Genomic DNA, 14,415 nt, shown 5'->3' on the forward strand with positions numbered 1-14,415 from the left:
CAGGGTTGTTTCAGACTGTTCAATTCTTAAGTCTGAGTGAAAAATAATCAAATCATTGTCAAGTAAATAAATAAATACGCATATATAATAACGCTGGTGCTGTAGCCAAAAGCGTCTCATTTGTAGAATAAAATTCGCACTTTATGATGCCAATACATAATTTAAAATAAACATATGCATTTGATCCTGACGTTCAATCGGATCAATGATTCAAGCATGTATGTATTTACTTATATCCATGTATTCTCATTGTTTTTTCTTTGTCATTTGAAAAAACAAACATTTATCAGAGTATATATTTCCCCTGGTAATTATTTATTTAGTTGACAGCACGGTTCAGACCATTTCAGGGACATTTCCCCAGGACTACCTGAAGCCGAGATAAGTCAGCTTAATTTGTGGCAGACCTTATGATGTGATGAAACCAGATTGTATAACCCCTTTTATAACAGCTGGGGTAAAAAAAATCATTTTGGAGAGGAGTAAATTGACTTAACCAGGCCAAGCAGGTACATATTGTTCTGGCACTGATTGGTCAGATTGCTGGTGGAATCCATGGTTTCCATGGACATTAGATGTTGTGGACAGTCTCTATGGATATAGTACCACATTCTAAAGGGTAATGGGGACACAACCGGGTCAAGTAGGGCTGGGTAGAGCAAGGCCAAACAGAAAGTCTGGAAGCGCCCCATAAGTTGTCCTTGTCCCAGAAAACACATTTTATTTAAAGCCTTTATTTGCAAATATGGATGATTGTATGCATACACAACGCTAAAACAAAGGGGAAAGGGTAACTATTTAGCACATTTTATATTACACTCCAATTTGTCTCCAAAAATTATTCCACAACAAAAAAATAGTAAAAAAAAAAAAAAAAAAAAAAAAAAAAAAAAAGCACACTCTGCTGCGCCAGTAGTCATCCATCAGTGCTTCTTGTTTTTAGCAATATCACTTTGCATTTCCGGGTTAACAAAATCTGACACTTATGTCTGATATGACGTTGATGAATTCTGTCAACTACTTTGGTTGAAAATTTAGCAGTTACATAAAAGGTATAAAAATGTATAAACAAACAAAACAACTGGAAAACAACCCTAGATTCTGTGCACAGCATCTTCTGTGGCCTTATTTACAATTCAGTCCGATACAAAGACCAAACTGGTCTTTTGCACTTTTAATTTAGAATAGCATGTCCCTTTGAGATCTGCATCTGTGAACTAATTTTGTGCGCAATAACCGTTCTCTACATTAGAAGCGATTCATACAATGTTACATTGGGACTTTGGGTACAGAAGTGGTTGCATATATTACATTTGTCTTAAAGAAATTTTTAGACTGCATTTAAGAAAACAAATCTTGAATTGTGTGTGGGGGGAAATTATTACATTATTTATATTATGTTATTTAATCGTATATAGTCTGTGATACAATCAGTCTACTGTAGCACAAAATACCAACCTGTAGTTTTATGGTTTTGGCTGGAGTAAGACGCTTCAAGGCAGACGTATAGACAAACATTAATAACCCCACTCTCTAATGTTGAACGTGTGAAAGTGGCTTGTTTTTTTTTAATTAAATGTGTTGCGCTTCATAACTTGAGAGTACAATTTTGAAATTTGGCTGCAACGTTTTAGATTTAAATAGAATGTCCTCATTTGGACTACACATTTTATTGGGGTGACAAAAATATGAGGAACATGAACCGTGTATTGTTGAAGGGTACAATAATATGGTGAATATATGGTCTAAAATGTCACATCTGTTAATTTGTCCATATTTCTCTTTTAAAAGAATCTAGTAATGGTAATTACAATTGTTTAAACAAGTCGATTGAATTTTCCCAGTTCAATGTGCATTGCGTAGCATTGAAAACAGTCTTGGCTTGTGAAGTCTTCGACCTGGGAGGAGGGGGGGCGGGGCATAAGTAGGAAATGGATCAGCATAGACTTTTGTAAGACCAACACAGCGTATGGTCTGACAGCAGTTGATGTTGCAGGGCTTCCAGAGAGTTTGGACAGTCAATGACTCATGATGAATTTCAGACCTTAAGATTCTTTACAGTGTCTGCCCTCTTTTTGAGTAAATCTCCCACTTCTTGTAGTGAGCGAAGGTAACTACTGTGCACTTTATCCATTGCTGACATTGTAAACGATGCTTCCTCCTAAAAAAAAAAAAAAAAAAAAAAAAAAAAAAAAAAAATTATATATATAGATCTAGATCTAGATCTAGATCTAGATGATATAGATATAGATCTAGATCTAGATGATATAGATATAGATGATATAGATATAGTGTCCTGGTTGGACTTATATATAAGTCCAACCAGAAACAACCACTGTATTATATGCAAGTGCACATGACACATTTGAGAAGTAAAATAATGAAGGACCAATCTTATCTTGTCACCATCTAGTAGCTCACCTCTGAGTATCCATCCAAGTTTAAACTGGCAAGTTTAAGGGATGTCACGTTTAATTCCTGTCCTTTAACATGCTCTGAAGCCTGGATAAGCAAATCCAGCAAGCTTTCCGTCAGCTCCTGGAATCCAACCATCACTGCTGGCTACAACATACACAAAATCAAATACAACTATGTATATTGTCTTAACTACAAGGAGACATAAGCAATATATAACAGGAAACTGCACCAGAGCAGTGCTGACATCCTTTTTCTTCTTTTTCTTTTTCTGTAGACTTGTCTTTAGTGGTCGAAGAATCTTGGCACAGTAGCTTGCCACCCATAACGCAACACTCATGGTCTAAAGAGTGACCAGAATATTATGTTAATTTGCACAACAAAAACATCAAGTGTACACTATTAGAGATGCCTTACCTCTACAAAGAAAACTAGATTTTCCAATAGGGACGGTCTAGTTTTTAATATGCTCATTTTATTCTCCAATAAATCCCCCTTGCATTTATTTAGCATTTCTGTGGACAAAAACAAGTGAAAGTCATTAAATGTTGGGAATATACTGTAAATCTTATCTTTCAAAACATAAGCCCACCCATAAAAAGGTAATTTACCTTGAAGTTGAACTTTTAAGGACTGAAAACCATTACAGATCTGTACTTGAAGCTCTGTTGACTCATCTACGTCAAGTAAAAGTTAAATTAATAAGAAAAATGCTTTACCCCTGAGCTTTTGTTCAACTTGGTTCACGCTTTGCTTACCAAGGCCAGCAGACTCAAGGTCCTGTAAGTGAACAGCGAGGTGGAGAGCAGCTGACTGGCACGGACAGCTTCCACTCGACAGAGCTACAGTCAGTCGAGTAGAAGGTGGTCCCAACAGCGGATACTGCAAGAAAACAATTATTACAGCCGTTTCATAGCATAGGAATAAAAGGTTTGCTTTAGACAACTTGCCTGTACATGTTTTTCTGCAAACTGTGTTGCTGACTGTAGCGTCTGGTTGAGTTGGGAAAGCAGGGCTCTCATTGTTGAGGTTTTGTCACCAATACCATTTTCACTTGCCAGTGCAGAGTTGTGTGTGGAAGGCGAGAGTCCAGGGGCAGCTACGGATGCTATAAGGCGGAGCGTCAACGATCGCATCTTCAGCCAAACAGACTCTTCCTCCAACGATTGGTGACGGTTCTCCTCACTTATTTGTCTGTGGAAGAACTCCTTGGTTAGATTTGAAGAACTGAATAGCAGAAATGATTAGCAGAATGATTACAGAAATTACATTAAAAACGTTGCGGATTCTTTCTTGGTGAGACTCTAGCATGGCCAGACTTAAACATGCTTTTCATATACTTTACAAAGACTTATATAGTATGGGATCGGGTCTCCACTTTCCAAATTTCATAACCGCAATAAACATGTGGATCAATTAATCAGAAAAATGCAATGTCCATATCAAAACAAACATGGAAACTTAAATTTAAGAATACAACGCAAAAGAGCAGACTTCTGCAGAATCAGAACTTGACACACTTAAAATTATAAAAAAAAATATTTATATACTTATAGCACAGATCTCAAGTTCTACCATGCCATGTCATTGGAAAGCTAATAATTTCAATAAAGCAACAATTTTAACTAGTGGTGCACCAAGATCGGTATCGGCAGATATTCATGTCATTGAGTAATCGATTTCAGTCCAAAACCACCGAAATCTTCATTCTGAGCCAACAGACCCAGAAATTACAATATTACAGACTTTAATTTCTAGAAAAGATTTAGACAAAACTTAAATATAAAAACAAATTCACTCACGACCCCCGATAAACGCAATGTTTTTTTCGACATTATTTGACTATTTTCCTCCAGATAACACTAGAGTGAGAGATTTAAAGGAGAGAATCCGACACAGAGTCTGAGGAGGAGCAACACGAGGAAGACAGATGAACTGGAGAGGTTTAAATCTAAATAACAGGAAATTACCAGATCACTTTTTTCTGGATTTATTTGATGTAATTGATTTAATTACATTCTAAATAATAATATTAATTTCCTATGGAGAGTTCTGATTTATTTTGTATTACTTTATTTACATTTCGTTTAAACACTTAAAAGTAAAATTATCTCTGTAGCTATCAATTCAATTATCTTTAAAGTTAGTCAGTAAGGCCGATTCCACGCATGCACAAGTCAGCTGGTCCAATGCAGTGCGTACAGCACCAGGGATGGGGGATACCACAGATTTTTGATTCAATCCGATACCAGGTAATCGCAAATATTGCGATATCAACAATCCCTGCACAAAAACTACAGAATATGATCACTGCCGCAGAGAATTCAGAAACCACTGACTGGCCACCACCTGATTGTTAATAGTACGGGTGTAATGATTCAGGAATCTCACGATTCGATTCAGTACGATTCTGTCACGATTTCAAAATTATGAAAATTTTAACGTCATTATCCCCACTTTGGTATCAAAAAGCCTACAAAATACATTTTTAGTTTAGTTTTTAACTATTGTAAATAATAATGGAGAAATTGCTAAACTTTCGCCTAATTGAGTTTATGGCATTTGTAATTACAGGGTTTAATAAGCTCTTATATTTAGTTACATTTAGGCTACATCTTCTATATATGAAGTGAGCTGCTTGATACATTTAGCCTGTGCTTGGACCCCCTCGAAAATGAGATGGAACATCAAGGGGCTTTCCACTCAATAGTGGGAAGCCCCTTGATGGCCCCTCGAGGCAATTGCTGTTGTGATTTTGGGCATTACAAAAATAAATTTAATTCAATTCAATTGAATAGAAAATATTCCATGTGTAAGCTTGCGTTTTAGGAAACTGCATCTTTATAGCAGTTTGCAGAAATGTTTTGCCAGATTTATTAGTTAGAAACACTTGACCATCTGTTGACCACCGTCTGCTTTGTCTGTTGTTGTCCGTTGTTCCGACGCTTTTACATTGTCAAAAATTTGTCGAGCACATTGCATGTCAAGCGCTAAAGTGTGTTTGAGAGACGATAATTCTCGCATTTTGTGTGGAGATGCCGCGCACTGTCAGGATGCGTTTGCGGTGTCATTAATGTTTTTCAGCGCGTATTTCTCAATTTTGTATAGAAAAGGAAAGAGGAATGTGTAAGATGCGTATTGTGACATTTAAGAAAAGCGCAAAATATACAACTCTGGAAACAGTTTGTAATCCAGAGAGAAGTGCTACATCCCCGTACATTCTGTCTTTTTTCGGGTCATCCCGACACTTATTCAAAGAGTTAAGAGCACAAGCAGCTGATGAACGGATACTCTTTAGATTTAATATCGTGAATTATGGCAGCGTATTTCTCTCCACATTTAAATTGTTTTAGAAGCAACATAAAACATGAGGCAAGTTGTCCTGACAAAAGTTTCAGGAACACACAACTGTGCTACAAGTGTTCTTATAATAAACAATGGCCCCATTTGAATCTTGAAGAAAAGTAGCCTTATGCATTATGTATGATTAAAGATGCTCTATGCAACTTTTGTGTGGAGGCTGGACAATCTAGCGTTGTACACATCTTGCCCAAAATACAGTAACAGTATGCTGTATAGTTATTATGGCATTGGAAAATTATTCATTGTGCCCATATTATACAATATCAGCAGTAGTCAGTAGAAAACTCTTCAAAAATCCTGGAAATTACTAGTTTTATAAGAAGGAAAATTCCAGACCCCCTTGTTAAACTAAATAAAACAAATTATAGGAGGAAAGGACATGTAAGCAGTAAAGGGTTGCTGAATAGTCCATCTATTAGTCGCATGTATCAAATTAGGTTTTTTCCCAAACCTTACATATAGAACAAACCAAATCAACGACCAATTAAAAGAAAAACATACCGATCCTTTGGGTCCCAGCAGGTAAAAACTGTAAGGTCTCGGTTGTCTCTTAAATTATTCCATGGGATATCGTCTTCTTCTGCAGTCAAAGACATGGCCTTCACACTTTCCTCCAGGTTTAACACACTTTTACAAAAATACAAAGCATTAGAAATAAAACTACTTTGCACCAACTTTATTTGTCAAGCAAAAGCTTACATGTCGGCTTCCAAAATTAGATCCAGCCACATCCTCTCTGTCCGGCTTTGAGCAAAGTGCAGCGATTGGTTTAACCTGTTCCTGAGAGCAATGAACTCTGGGATCTTCTCAAAAGCTCCATACTTGTACGCCTGGATGATATATTCTGAGGTCTGAAGAGTGGAACACAAACATTCAGCGCTGAATAACATGTTGAATATGTATTATTATCTATTTATAGCCCTTTTCCACCTTCAAGGCACTCAAAAGTGCTTTACTAGGCAGGTGGGTGAAGTGTCAACTGTGACTTTTTTGAATGTGTTACTCATTACTAGGAGTGTAACAAATCAAAAATTTCACAACAATTTGATTTATCAAGATTTTATCACGATTTGCCATTTTTTCCCCATGGATCCGCACTTTGGTTGTAATGGCACTTCCGGTCTAGTGAGAATTCCATTGGTTTAAATGGAGAATGAGGTAAAAGTCTTGCCACTAAAACATGCTATAAAACAGATTGATTTGTGTAAAATGTCCAATGTTAATGTGACCAACAAGTCAACAATGCACCGATTCCCTGGGCGGCCCGAACAGCCCCTTATTCCGAAAGCCCAGACGGGTGAATAAGGTGAATAGGGCCCAACCAATATGGATTTTGGGAGGGCCGATACGAGGCCTAGATATAAGGAAGGTGGAGGTGCCGATATATTTAGTAATGGAAAATAAATACTATAGGCAGCCGATTATGACAAGCGTTTCAGGCTCAAATAATTTTAAGTTTTTTTAAGGTGCCATTTACTGTTATTCTGCCTCTTAACAGTGAATTTTAAAGATTGGAAGTTTGTTTGCAAAAAATCTTTAAAAACCTAAACTATTGAACTGAATTTACTAGCCTGCCGTGAGCCTAATAAATTTGTGTGCGCTGCGGTAATTAATAGGCGTACATTCAGAACATTTACAACACACTCCGCTCACAGGCCACTTCAGATCCCAACTTCTCACAAATTAAATTAATTTTAATCCAGATTTCAAACTATTGTCTGTAGGGAATATAATCCAGCATGTTGTTGTTGACAATCGCATTGTGTGTGCCAACGTTAGCTGACAAAAATCTTCTCTTCTCCACAGACAATTTGATACAAAATAAGTCCTATGTGTGATCTGTGCTGAAGTTCACTTTTATTCTTGAGTTAGTAGCTTGGTTCAGAGTATCTAAATCCAGCGCCGTCTCAGTCAGACCCATGAGTGGTCAGAGCGACACAAACAGGAGCTGCAATACTGCATCTCAGACACAAACAAACATACTGCACAGAAAAATGGAGCGCCTCTAAATATTGGGGCATTCATCATTTTGTATAAATTATGTATAACATGCCCAGGTGGAACATCAGCCAGAGTTTAGCCAATAGCTGATATTTCCCCAAGCGCCCATATCGGCCAATCAATATATTGGCCCCATTATTGCACATAATAAGTTAATTGCACAACTGTAGCCTACTTGAGTTAATGTCATTTGTTTTTATTGCAGAGCTTAATTATAGTTACATTTAGGCTACATCTTCTTCATATAAGAAGCATTAGCCAGTGTTTATCATATCCCATGTGTGAGCTTCTTTACTGTATAATGAAGTGTTTCTGTAATATTTTCAGCGGTTTGGTGAACTGTTTTGCCAGATTTACTTGTTGGAAACACAAAGTTACCGTCAGTATTGTACTTGCATGCTGTCCTGGTAAAGGCCTGGTGCCTCGGGCTCAGTGTTCTCTGCTTCTCAGTATTTGACTGCATAATATATTCAGGAAATGTGCGGAGACAGACTGTCAGGACGAGGCTGCGGTGCCGTTTTAATGACGTTTTTCAGCGAACATCTTTCAATTGCACATTGTGTGTACAATTTATATGTGCACATTTAAGCATTGAGCTGCATCGTGGCAGGGTGCGTCGTTACACAGCTACTTATTACTTTTAGTCAGGTGTCATGGCAGGAACACCTGCCATAACACCTGACAGGAATATAAACATGTGAATGCATCCAAATACAATTTTATGTCACTGCTTACTGAGATTTGACCTTTTGGATCCTCGACATACGGCAGCTCATGGCATCCCAGATCAATTTGGTACTGTAGTGCTGTAGATGCATTTAAACCAGTAGGAATATATGCTACAGCCATTACTTTTACTTTTAAATGGCTACGGTACTTATCGAAGTAGAAAATGGAATTTCACTTACATCTTTCTGGTTAGAGTGGAAAAACCTGAGTGAGAAGTTACAGGCTTGGGAGGCAGCAGCAAACTGACCCAAAGACTCAGCATAGCGTGTCAACAAGTACCTGAAAAACAGATTATTTCAGATACCAAAGAAATTGCCAACAGGATGTTCAGACATGGCAAGAATACTTTAAAACATAATTAGCATAGCATAATTGTGTTACCCTATAGTGTCGTGTTGCACATGTTTGGCATCCAGGCTGGAGTATAGGTCTACGACGGGTTCGAAAGCGCCCAAGCGACAGTAAAGGAGCAGCAGCAGTAATTTAAATTGTGCATTAGAAGAACTGTGAGCTAAGCCTTCATTTAGAAGTCCCAAACAGCGCCACACCATGTTCTCATCCTCTACAAGAGACAGAAATCAGGATAGTTTACATACATTGTAGTAATACGCTGTAATATTAACACATACCCGTTTCAATCCATAGATCTACGTATACATGAGCTGCCATGAGACAATACATGTCAGAAAACTGCAGTTCTGTCTTCAGAGCATTTTCCCCTGTTTTACAAAACAACATTATAAAAATAAACAATAACAGGTTTGGGCATTATCAATAGCACCATTTAAAAACTTGGCTTTTTGCGACGTCTTAAAAGGGGAAAGAAAAACAAGCAGCTTACCAAATATTAGTCCATGATGATAACGAGCTTTTAGCTCAGAAATGAGCTTCAGTTTACCATCCACATCAAGAGAGTGATGCAAGCCAAGTGCACGACTTAATTGACAAAGGCACATATGCCTCTGAAGCGCTTTGGTATCCTCTGGAAATGCATATCCTTCTCCAGGCTCCGCTAAAGGTACGGCTTCACTCAAGCAATTAATAAACTATCAAAAAGGTACAAAGGAGGAATCAGGATTTGATATTAATTTCACCAACTGAAAATAGAAGATTACCTGAACATGTTGTTCGGGGGATAAGAGATGTAGATATATTCTCAAATCTGTGATGCAACAAGGTTTGTCCCCGAACTTTGCAAAAAACTGCACCATTAATTCAAAAGGATCCCCTGTTGAAAGCAAACAACTACATATTAACAAACCACAAATATGAAAATAATGATTGAAGGGAAAAATAAGTTGTACCAAGCAAACTTTGATCTGAGGATCCTCGTTCTCTTAGTCTGTGCAGTAACTCTAGACGAGCCAAATAGGGGCCTCTCAAAGCACGGGACTCTTTGCCGTCTTCACCTTCAATTCGCTCTTCCACAAACCTTGCCACTTCAGCCACAGTGTGATGAACCAGCCCCTCTGAGCAGCTGATAGAAATAAACCCTTTCAGTGAGTAATTTAAATACCATATACTTTTTATGCAATAAAAAATATCAGTACGTACTGTTCTCCTTCCTCAGGTGGACACCACGACTGGTCCAATATGTGGAAAAGAGAACTGAAGTAAAACCCATAATATTGCCATTCATCAGGGCTAGCAGGAGGAGAACACATTTGTGAAGTCCCTTGAGTATTGTTGCACAATCACATATTTTTTTTATGTATGTATGGTATTCACTTACTTTTTGAGTAACAGCTTATGTGCTAGGGCATTGCATTCAGGCCAAAGCTGCAGTCGCTGATAGAGCGTCATACACTTATTCTCTCGGCTCTGAAATTCACTGGTCAGTTTCTCTAAAAAATAAAATAAATGTTAAGTCTAACTGATGTGTTTATATATGTATATATTTGAGCCGACTGCTAAGAGCCAACACCACCATACAAACTATTTCATAAAGGAAACCTTTTACAACATGCTGAATAAGCGGACATGCCCTTCTGTAATCAGTACGGCATTAAATCTATCCTGCATTTATACAATTACCGATGTATTTTGCTCAAAAATACCTTGAAAAACATGAAATCTTACCAAGAACTGGGTCAACTCTCGAAAAATCTGACCTATAACTTTGCCTGATGGTGTCATTCCAGATAAAGCAAAGCATAAACTTTCCACAAAGACAAGCACATTATGCAATGCCGCATTATGTAATAAATCAGAGTTTTGTAACAAGTGCTGCATTGTTAAACAAAAAACATTACATATTGGAGGAATAATTCAAAAAGGGAGTAAATGTGTAATAAAAGAGTTTGGGTTGTGCAAAATGGGTTGTACTTTACTAGAGTTAAAAGTAATAGCATAGCAACATTTTTTCCTAGAGTTTATTATCTCATAGTGAAGTAATGTTTATTATATTAGCAGTGCATAACCTTAACCCTAAATGGAGTGCGAGATGTGTGTCTTGTAATTACCATGTAATTCTGATAATTACATATTGCCGTGCCATTTCTGCACTGTAATCATTTGCACATGCAACAGTGGGACTTGGGAAAAGTCTTCACTTGTCTGGATCAAACTCCAAACCTTTGGGTTAGTGTGCACATGCTCTACTACCAAACCACTGCCCGCATTGTGTAATCATTTGACTGGAAATGTAATAACAGGGCTTATTACATAATATAAAATGTCGATTTGATTACATTCCGGATTAATATTATATAATGCCTTATTACATAATGTGGCTGTACAAATCCTCAACCTGAAAAGTTACATAGTGCTCCTTTAACAAAAACAGTCAGTAGAATTGCTGTATGCATAGTATACCTCCAAGTGGGCCTTTTATAACTTTAAGGGCCTCTTCACACTTTCCCAAACGCTCGAGAATCATATAATACAGCTGAACCTACAAAGAATACAGCATGTTCAATTGGTTCCATAAAGATTCAAACACAAAATTTGAAATTTACCTCTGCTTCAGCTTCGATCTTCTCTTCTTTGACCATTTTCTCCACCATGCGTTCAGCAAGCGGCAAGAACATGGTCAGGGCCAACTTCTCATCCTCAGCTGATATGGCCTGAAGTGAATAATCACAAACTGCATGATCTTTGACAAAGTTTGTATTACATTAATTTCACTGGCTGTAGTTACAAGCGCCCTGAAAATCTGATGAGAATTGAATTAAAAGATTATTAAAATTATGTCAAAATGAACAGCAAAATCTGATTTCTTTCTAATTATGAAGCCTCGGATTACTCACATCAGATTTGATAGATCACATGCAATTTAAATAATCAAGATCCAGAAATCAGATTTGGGTGTGCATGTGAATATAGGATTAAAAACTGGAACAGGAAAGCTTACCTGCATAACCAAACTCATGACAGACCAAAAATAATATGGATTTTTGGGTACAATTTTATAGAGAGCCATTCCTGCCTATGAAAGAAGAAAATGCATGAAAAAATAAAACCAGTGCATTGATATAGTCACAAAGCAGATGAAAGCTAATCTTACCTGCTGCATCTTTTTGTACTCTCCAACTCGAGCATAGGCCATGAAGAGGTGAGAATGATACTCCTCACTAAGAGGAACCTTCTTTACTGCAGCTTCATACAACTTGGTAACTAACTCAGCTAAACACCAAAAATATATTACATATATTACATTATTAAATACATGTGTGATAAAATAAACAATATTAGGAATCAGGAATTAGGAAAAAATGGGTAAATATACATACGTCGATGCATCTCCCTGTACAAGATAGTCAGCGCCTGAAGTGAGTTATCATCAGTGGGCTCGAGTGTGGCCACTTCCTGGGCAAGAGTGAACGCTTCATCTTGCTTTCCAGTTCTTTGCAGTCCAATAGCTTTGAGAACCTACAAACAAATGGCATTGGTCCATAATAATTACATTATAATAGAGTATGGGTCCTCCCATACCACATTTTTAGAAGGAAGCCTCTTAAAATACTGTTTGCACTAACTGTGCATGAATCACACACCTGTCACAAACTTTTTAATATAATATAAACAGCAATAAAAGTGAAACAACAGCACAGCCAGGGAAGAATTGATTTTTTTTTTTTTAGCATTGTTAATAAATCAAATTAAAAATAGATCACCCAAACATTGATTGTACAGTTAGAAGTTCACTTCTTGTGCATAAGGCTTTATATTGAGCTTTACTCAACTCAAGTTTAGAACATTTCTTATGACTGGGAGGCTTCTCAAAAATGTACCCACCTTTGCACAATGTAGTTCCTTGTGCTTCTTTAGCAGCTTGTCTGCTTGTTGGATTGCCATTTTGTTATTGCCATTGTCAAGATAATCTGCAATAAGATAAGATCACAAATCTTATATTATACACATTTTAAAAAGCAAACTACACAGGCACTCTCTTCTCTCTCTGGTTATCAGATTTTATATTTAAACAAAGTTGTAATTGAGGTTATTAAAATGCCAATATACACAGCAAAATCTGATGGGACTAATCGGATTTCTTTCTGATCACGGTCTCATCGATTACTCACTTCAGTTTGCGGTTTGCATGTCATTTAGCTGAATAAATAAAGTCCAGAAATGATGTTTGGTGTGCATGTAAACATAACCAATGTTGGCCAAAAAGTAAGCTTGGTAAAATATCATGATTGCAGTATTGCAGTGCACAGCTTTACCAGTAAAATTGACATTCATTGTTGCCTGCAAAGATTGTCGGGGTAATATAGCTCATTGACAGTTTTGGCAAAACTTGGAGAGTCCATTGTATGTTAAATATTGCACTGACAGCTGCATGCTATCAAATTAGCAAGCTAACAGCTAGCTAGCTAAAGCATTGTCTCTGAGCATAAATAGATCACAGATAAAGCCAGGGACAAGCAGTCAATTGACCAGCATGAATCCGAAGCAGATTCAATATCAACAGGGTTGGCTAAGTCGCATCCTACGTATATGTGGCTGTGTTATTTTATACCGTTGCTTTGCTTAGTGTCAATCGAGCTAGCAGGCAAGCTAGCTGTCAAATGGCAATCGAAAAGGGACTATGTTGACAAGAACAATGAGCTTTTAAACACATGCACCTATTTAGACAGAACACGGAGACCGGTTTACGAACGCTCAAGTTTTTAGGACGTATCCTACAGTGGCTTCTAATCTCGTGTCAATGGCAAAGGGTTGAGGTGCACTGTCATTGGACACTTCAGGCGCAGTCCGAGGTTGGAGCTTGAGCGCCCTCACTGCTGTGCACCGAATCCAACACATTCGTTTCATTGCACCTCAATAGCAACTCCCTGATTGTTGATATACTATTTGAATCATCTAGAAACAATAATGCTTACCGTAAATGGGTCTGAGCCGTCTGTCGTTTGGGTCTTGCACATGGCCTCTCGCCGCCATGGTAGAGTTTACCTGCCGCTTGCTAGTTTACGCATGCGCACAACCAGTGCTCTGAGGCCATGGTTCCGCCGGTCTGAGGGACGCACTTGCAATGCCGGCCTCTAACGGTAAGCCAATAATAATATAATATAATATAATATAATAGATCCATGGCGCAAAACCATTCATGACTGCACACACGTGGGCTATGTTGATACTAAGAAAAATATTTAAGAAGTAGGTGGCAAAAAGTATCAAGTGATCAAAATGCACGTAATTTCTTTTCTTTAAAATTGACTATTAGGCCTACATTAATTCCTCACCGGTCAGTCACTGTGCATCACAAGCGAGACGAGATCCAAGCCAATGGTTGGCCGCTTTATTGACCACCTCCAGAGAGCGCCAAAGTGGCCAGAACAGTGGACAAAAAAGAGAAAACTGGCCTTTGACTGCTGTTTATAATGGCTAAAAAAGTAGTCGAACACACATTATTTAATTCGTCTGAATTTTATTAAGGAGGACACAATTACAGACTTAATAGAA

At 37.6% G+C, this 14,415-nt stretch overlaps 1 protein-coding gene across 1 annotated transcript; it reads right to left on the bottom strand.

The window, feature by feature from the left end:
• Positions 1-714: 714 nt before the first annotated feature.
• Positions 715-13,960, bottom strand: naa25 (N-alpha-acetyltransferase 25, NatB auxiliary subunit). Its single transcript, XM_072454287.1, has 24 exons — positions 13,836-13,960; positions 12,745-12,830; positions 12,240-12,378; positions 12,014-12,132; positions 11,861-11,935; positions 11,466-11,573; positions 11,323-11,401; positions 10,241-10,352; positions 10,063-10,152; positions 9,813-9,985; positions 9,624-9,736; positions 9,350-9,554; positions 9,138-9,227; positions 8,890-9,070; positions 8,688-8,787; positions 6,478-6,629; positions 6,280-6,405; positions 3,366-3,609; positions 3,174-3,297; positions 3,027-3,092; positions 2,833-2,930; positions 2,648-2,758; positions 2,422-2,562; positions 715-2,161 (listed from the first exon to the last, which is right to left on the bottom strand). The coding sequence occupies exons 1-24, from the start codon at positions 13,891-13,893 to the stop codon at positions 2,039-2,041; spliced, it is 2,913 nt and encodes a 970-aa protein (XP_072310388.1). The 5' UTR covers positions 13,894-13,960; the 3' UTR covers positions 715-2,038.
• Positions 13,961-14,415: the final 455 nt, after the last annotated feature.

This window comes from Eucyclogobius newberryi, unplaced genomic scaffold, assembly GCF_026437365.1.
Source record: "Eucyclogobius newberryi isolate DKJ021-1_F unplaced genomic scaffold, fEucNew1.0.hap1 SCAF_2, whole genome shotgun sequence".
Taxonomy (NCBI): Eukaryota; Metazoa; Chordata; class Actinopteri; order Gobiiformes; family Gobiidae; genus Eucyclogobius; species Eucyclogobius newberryi.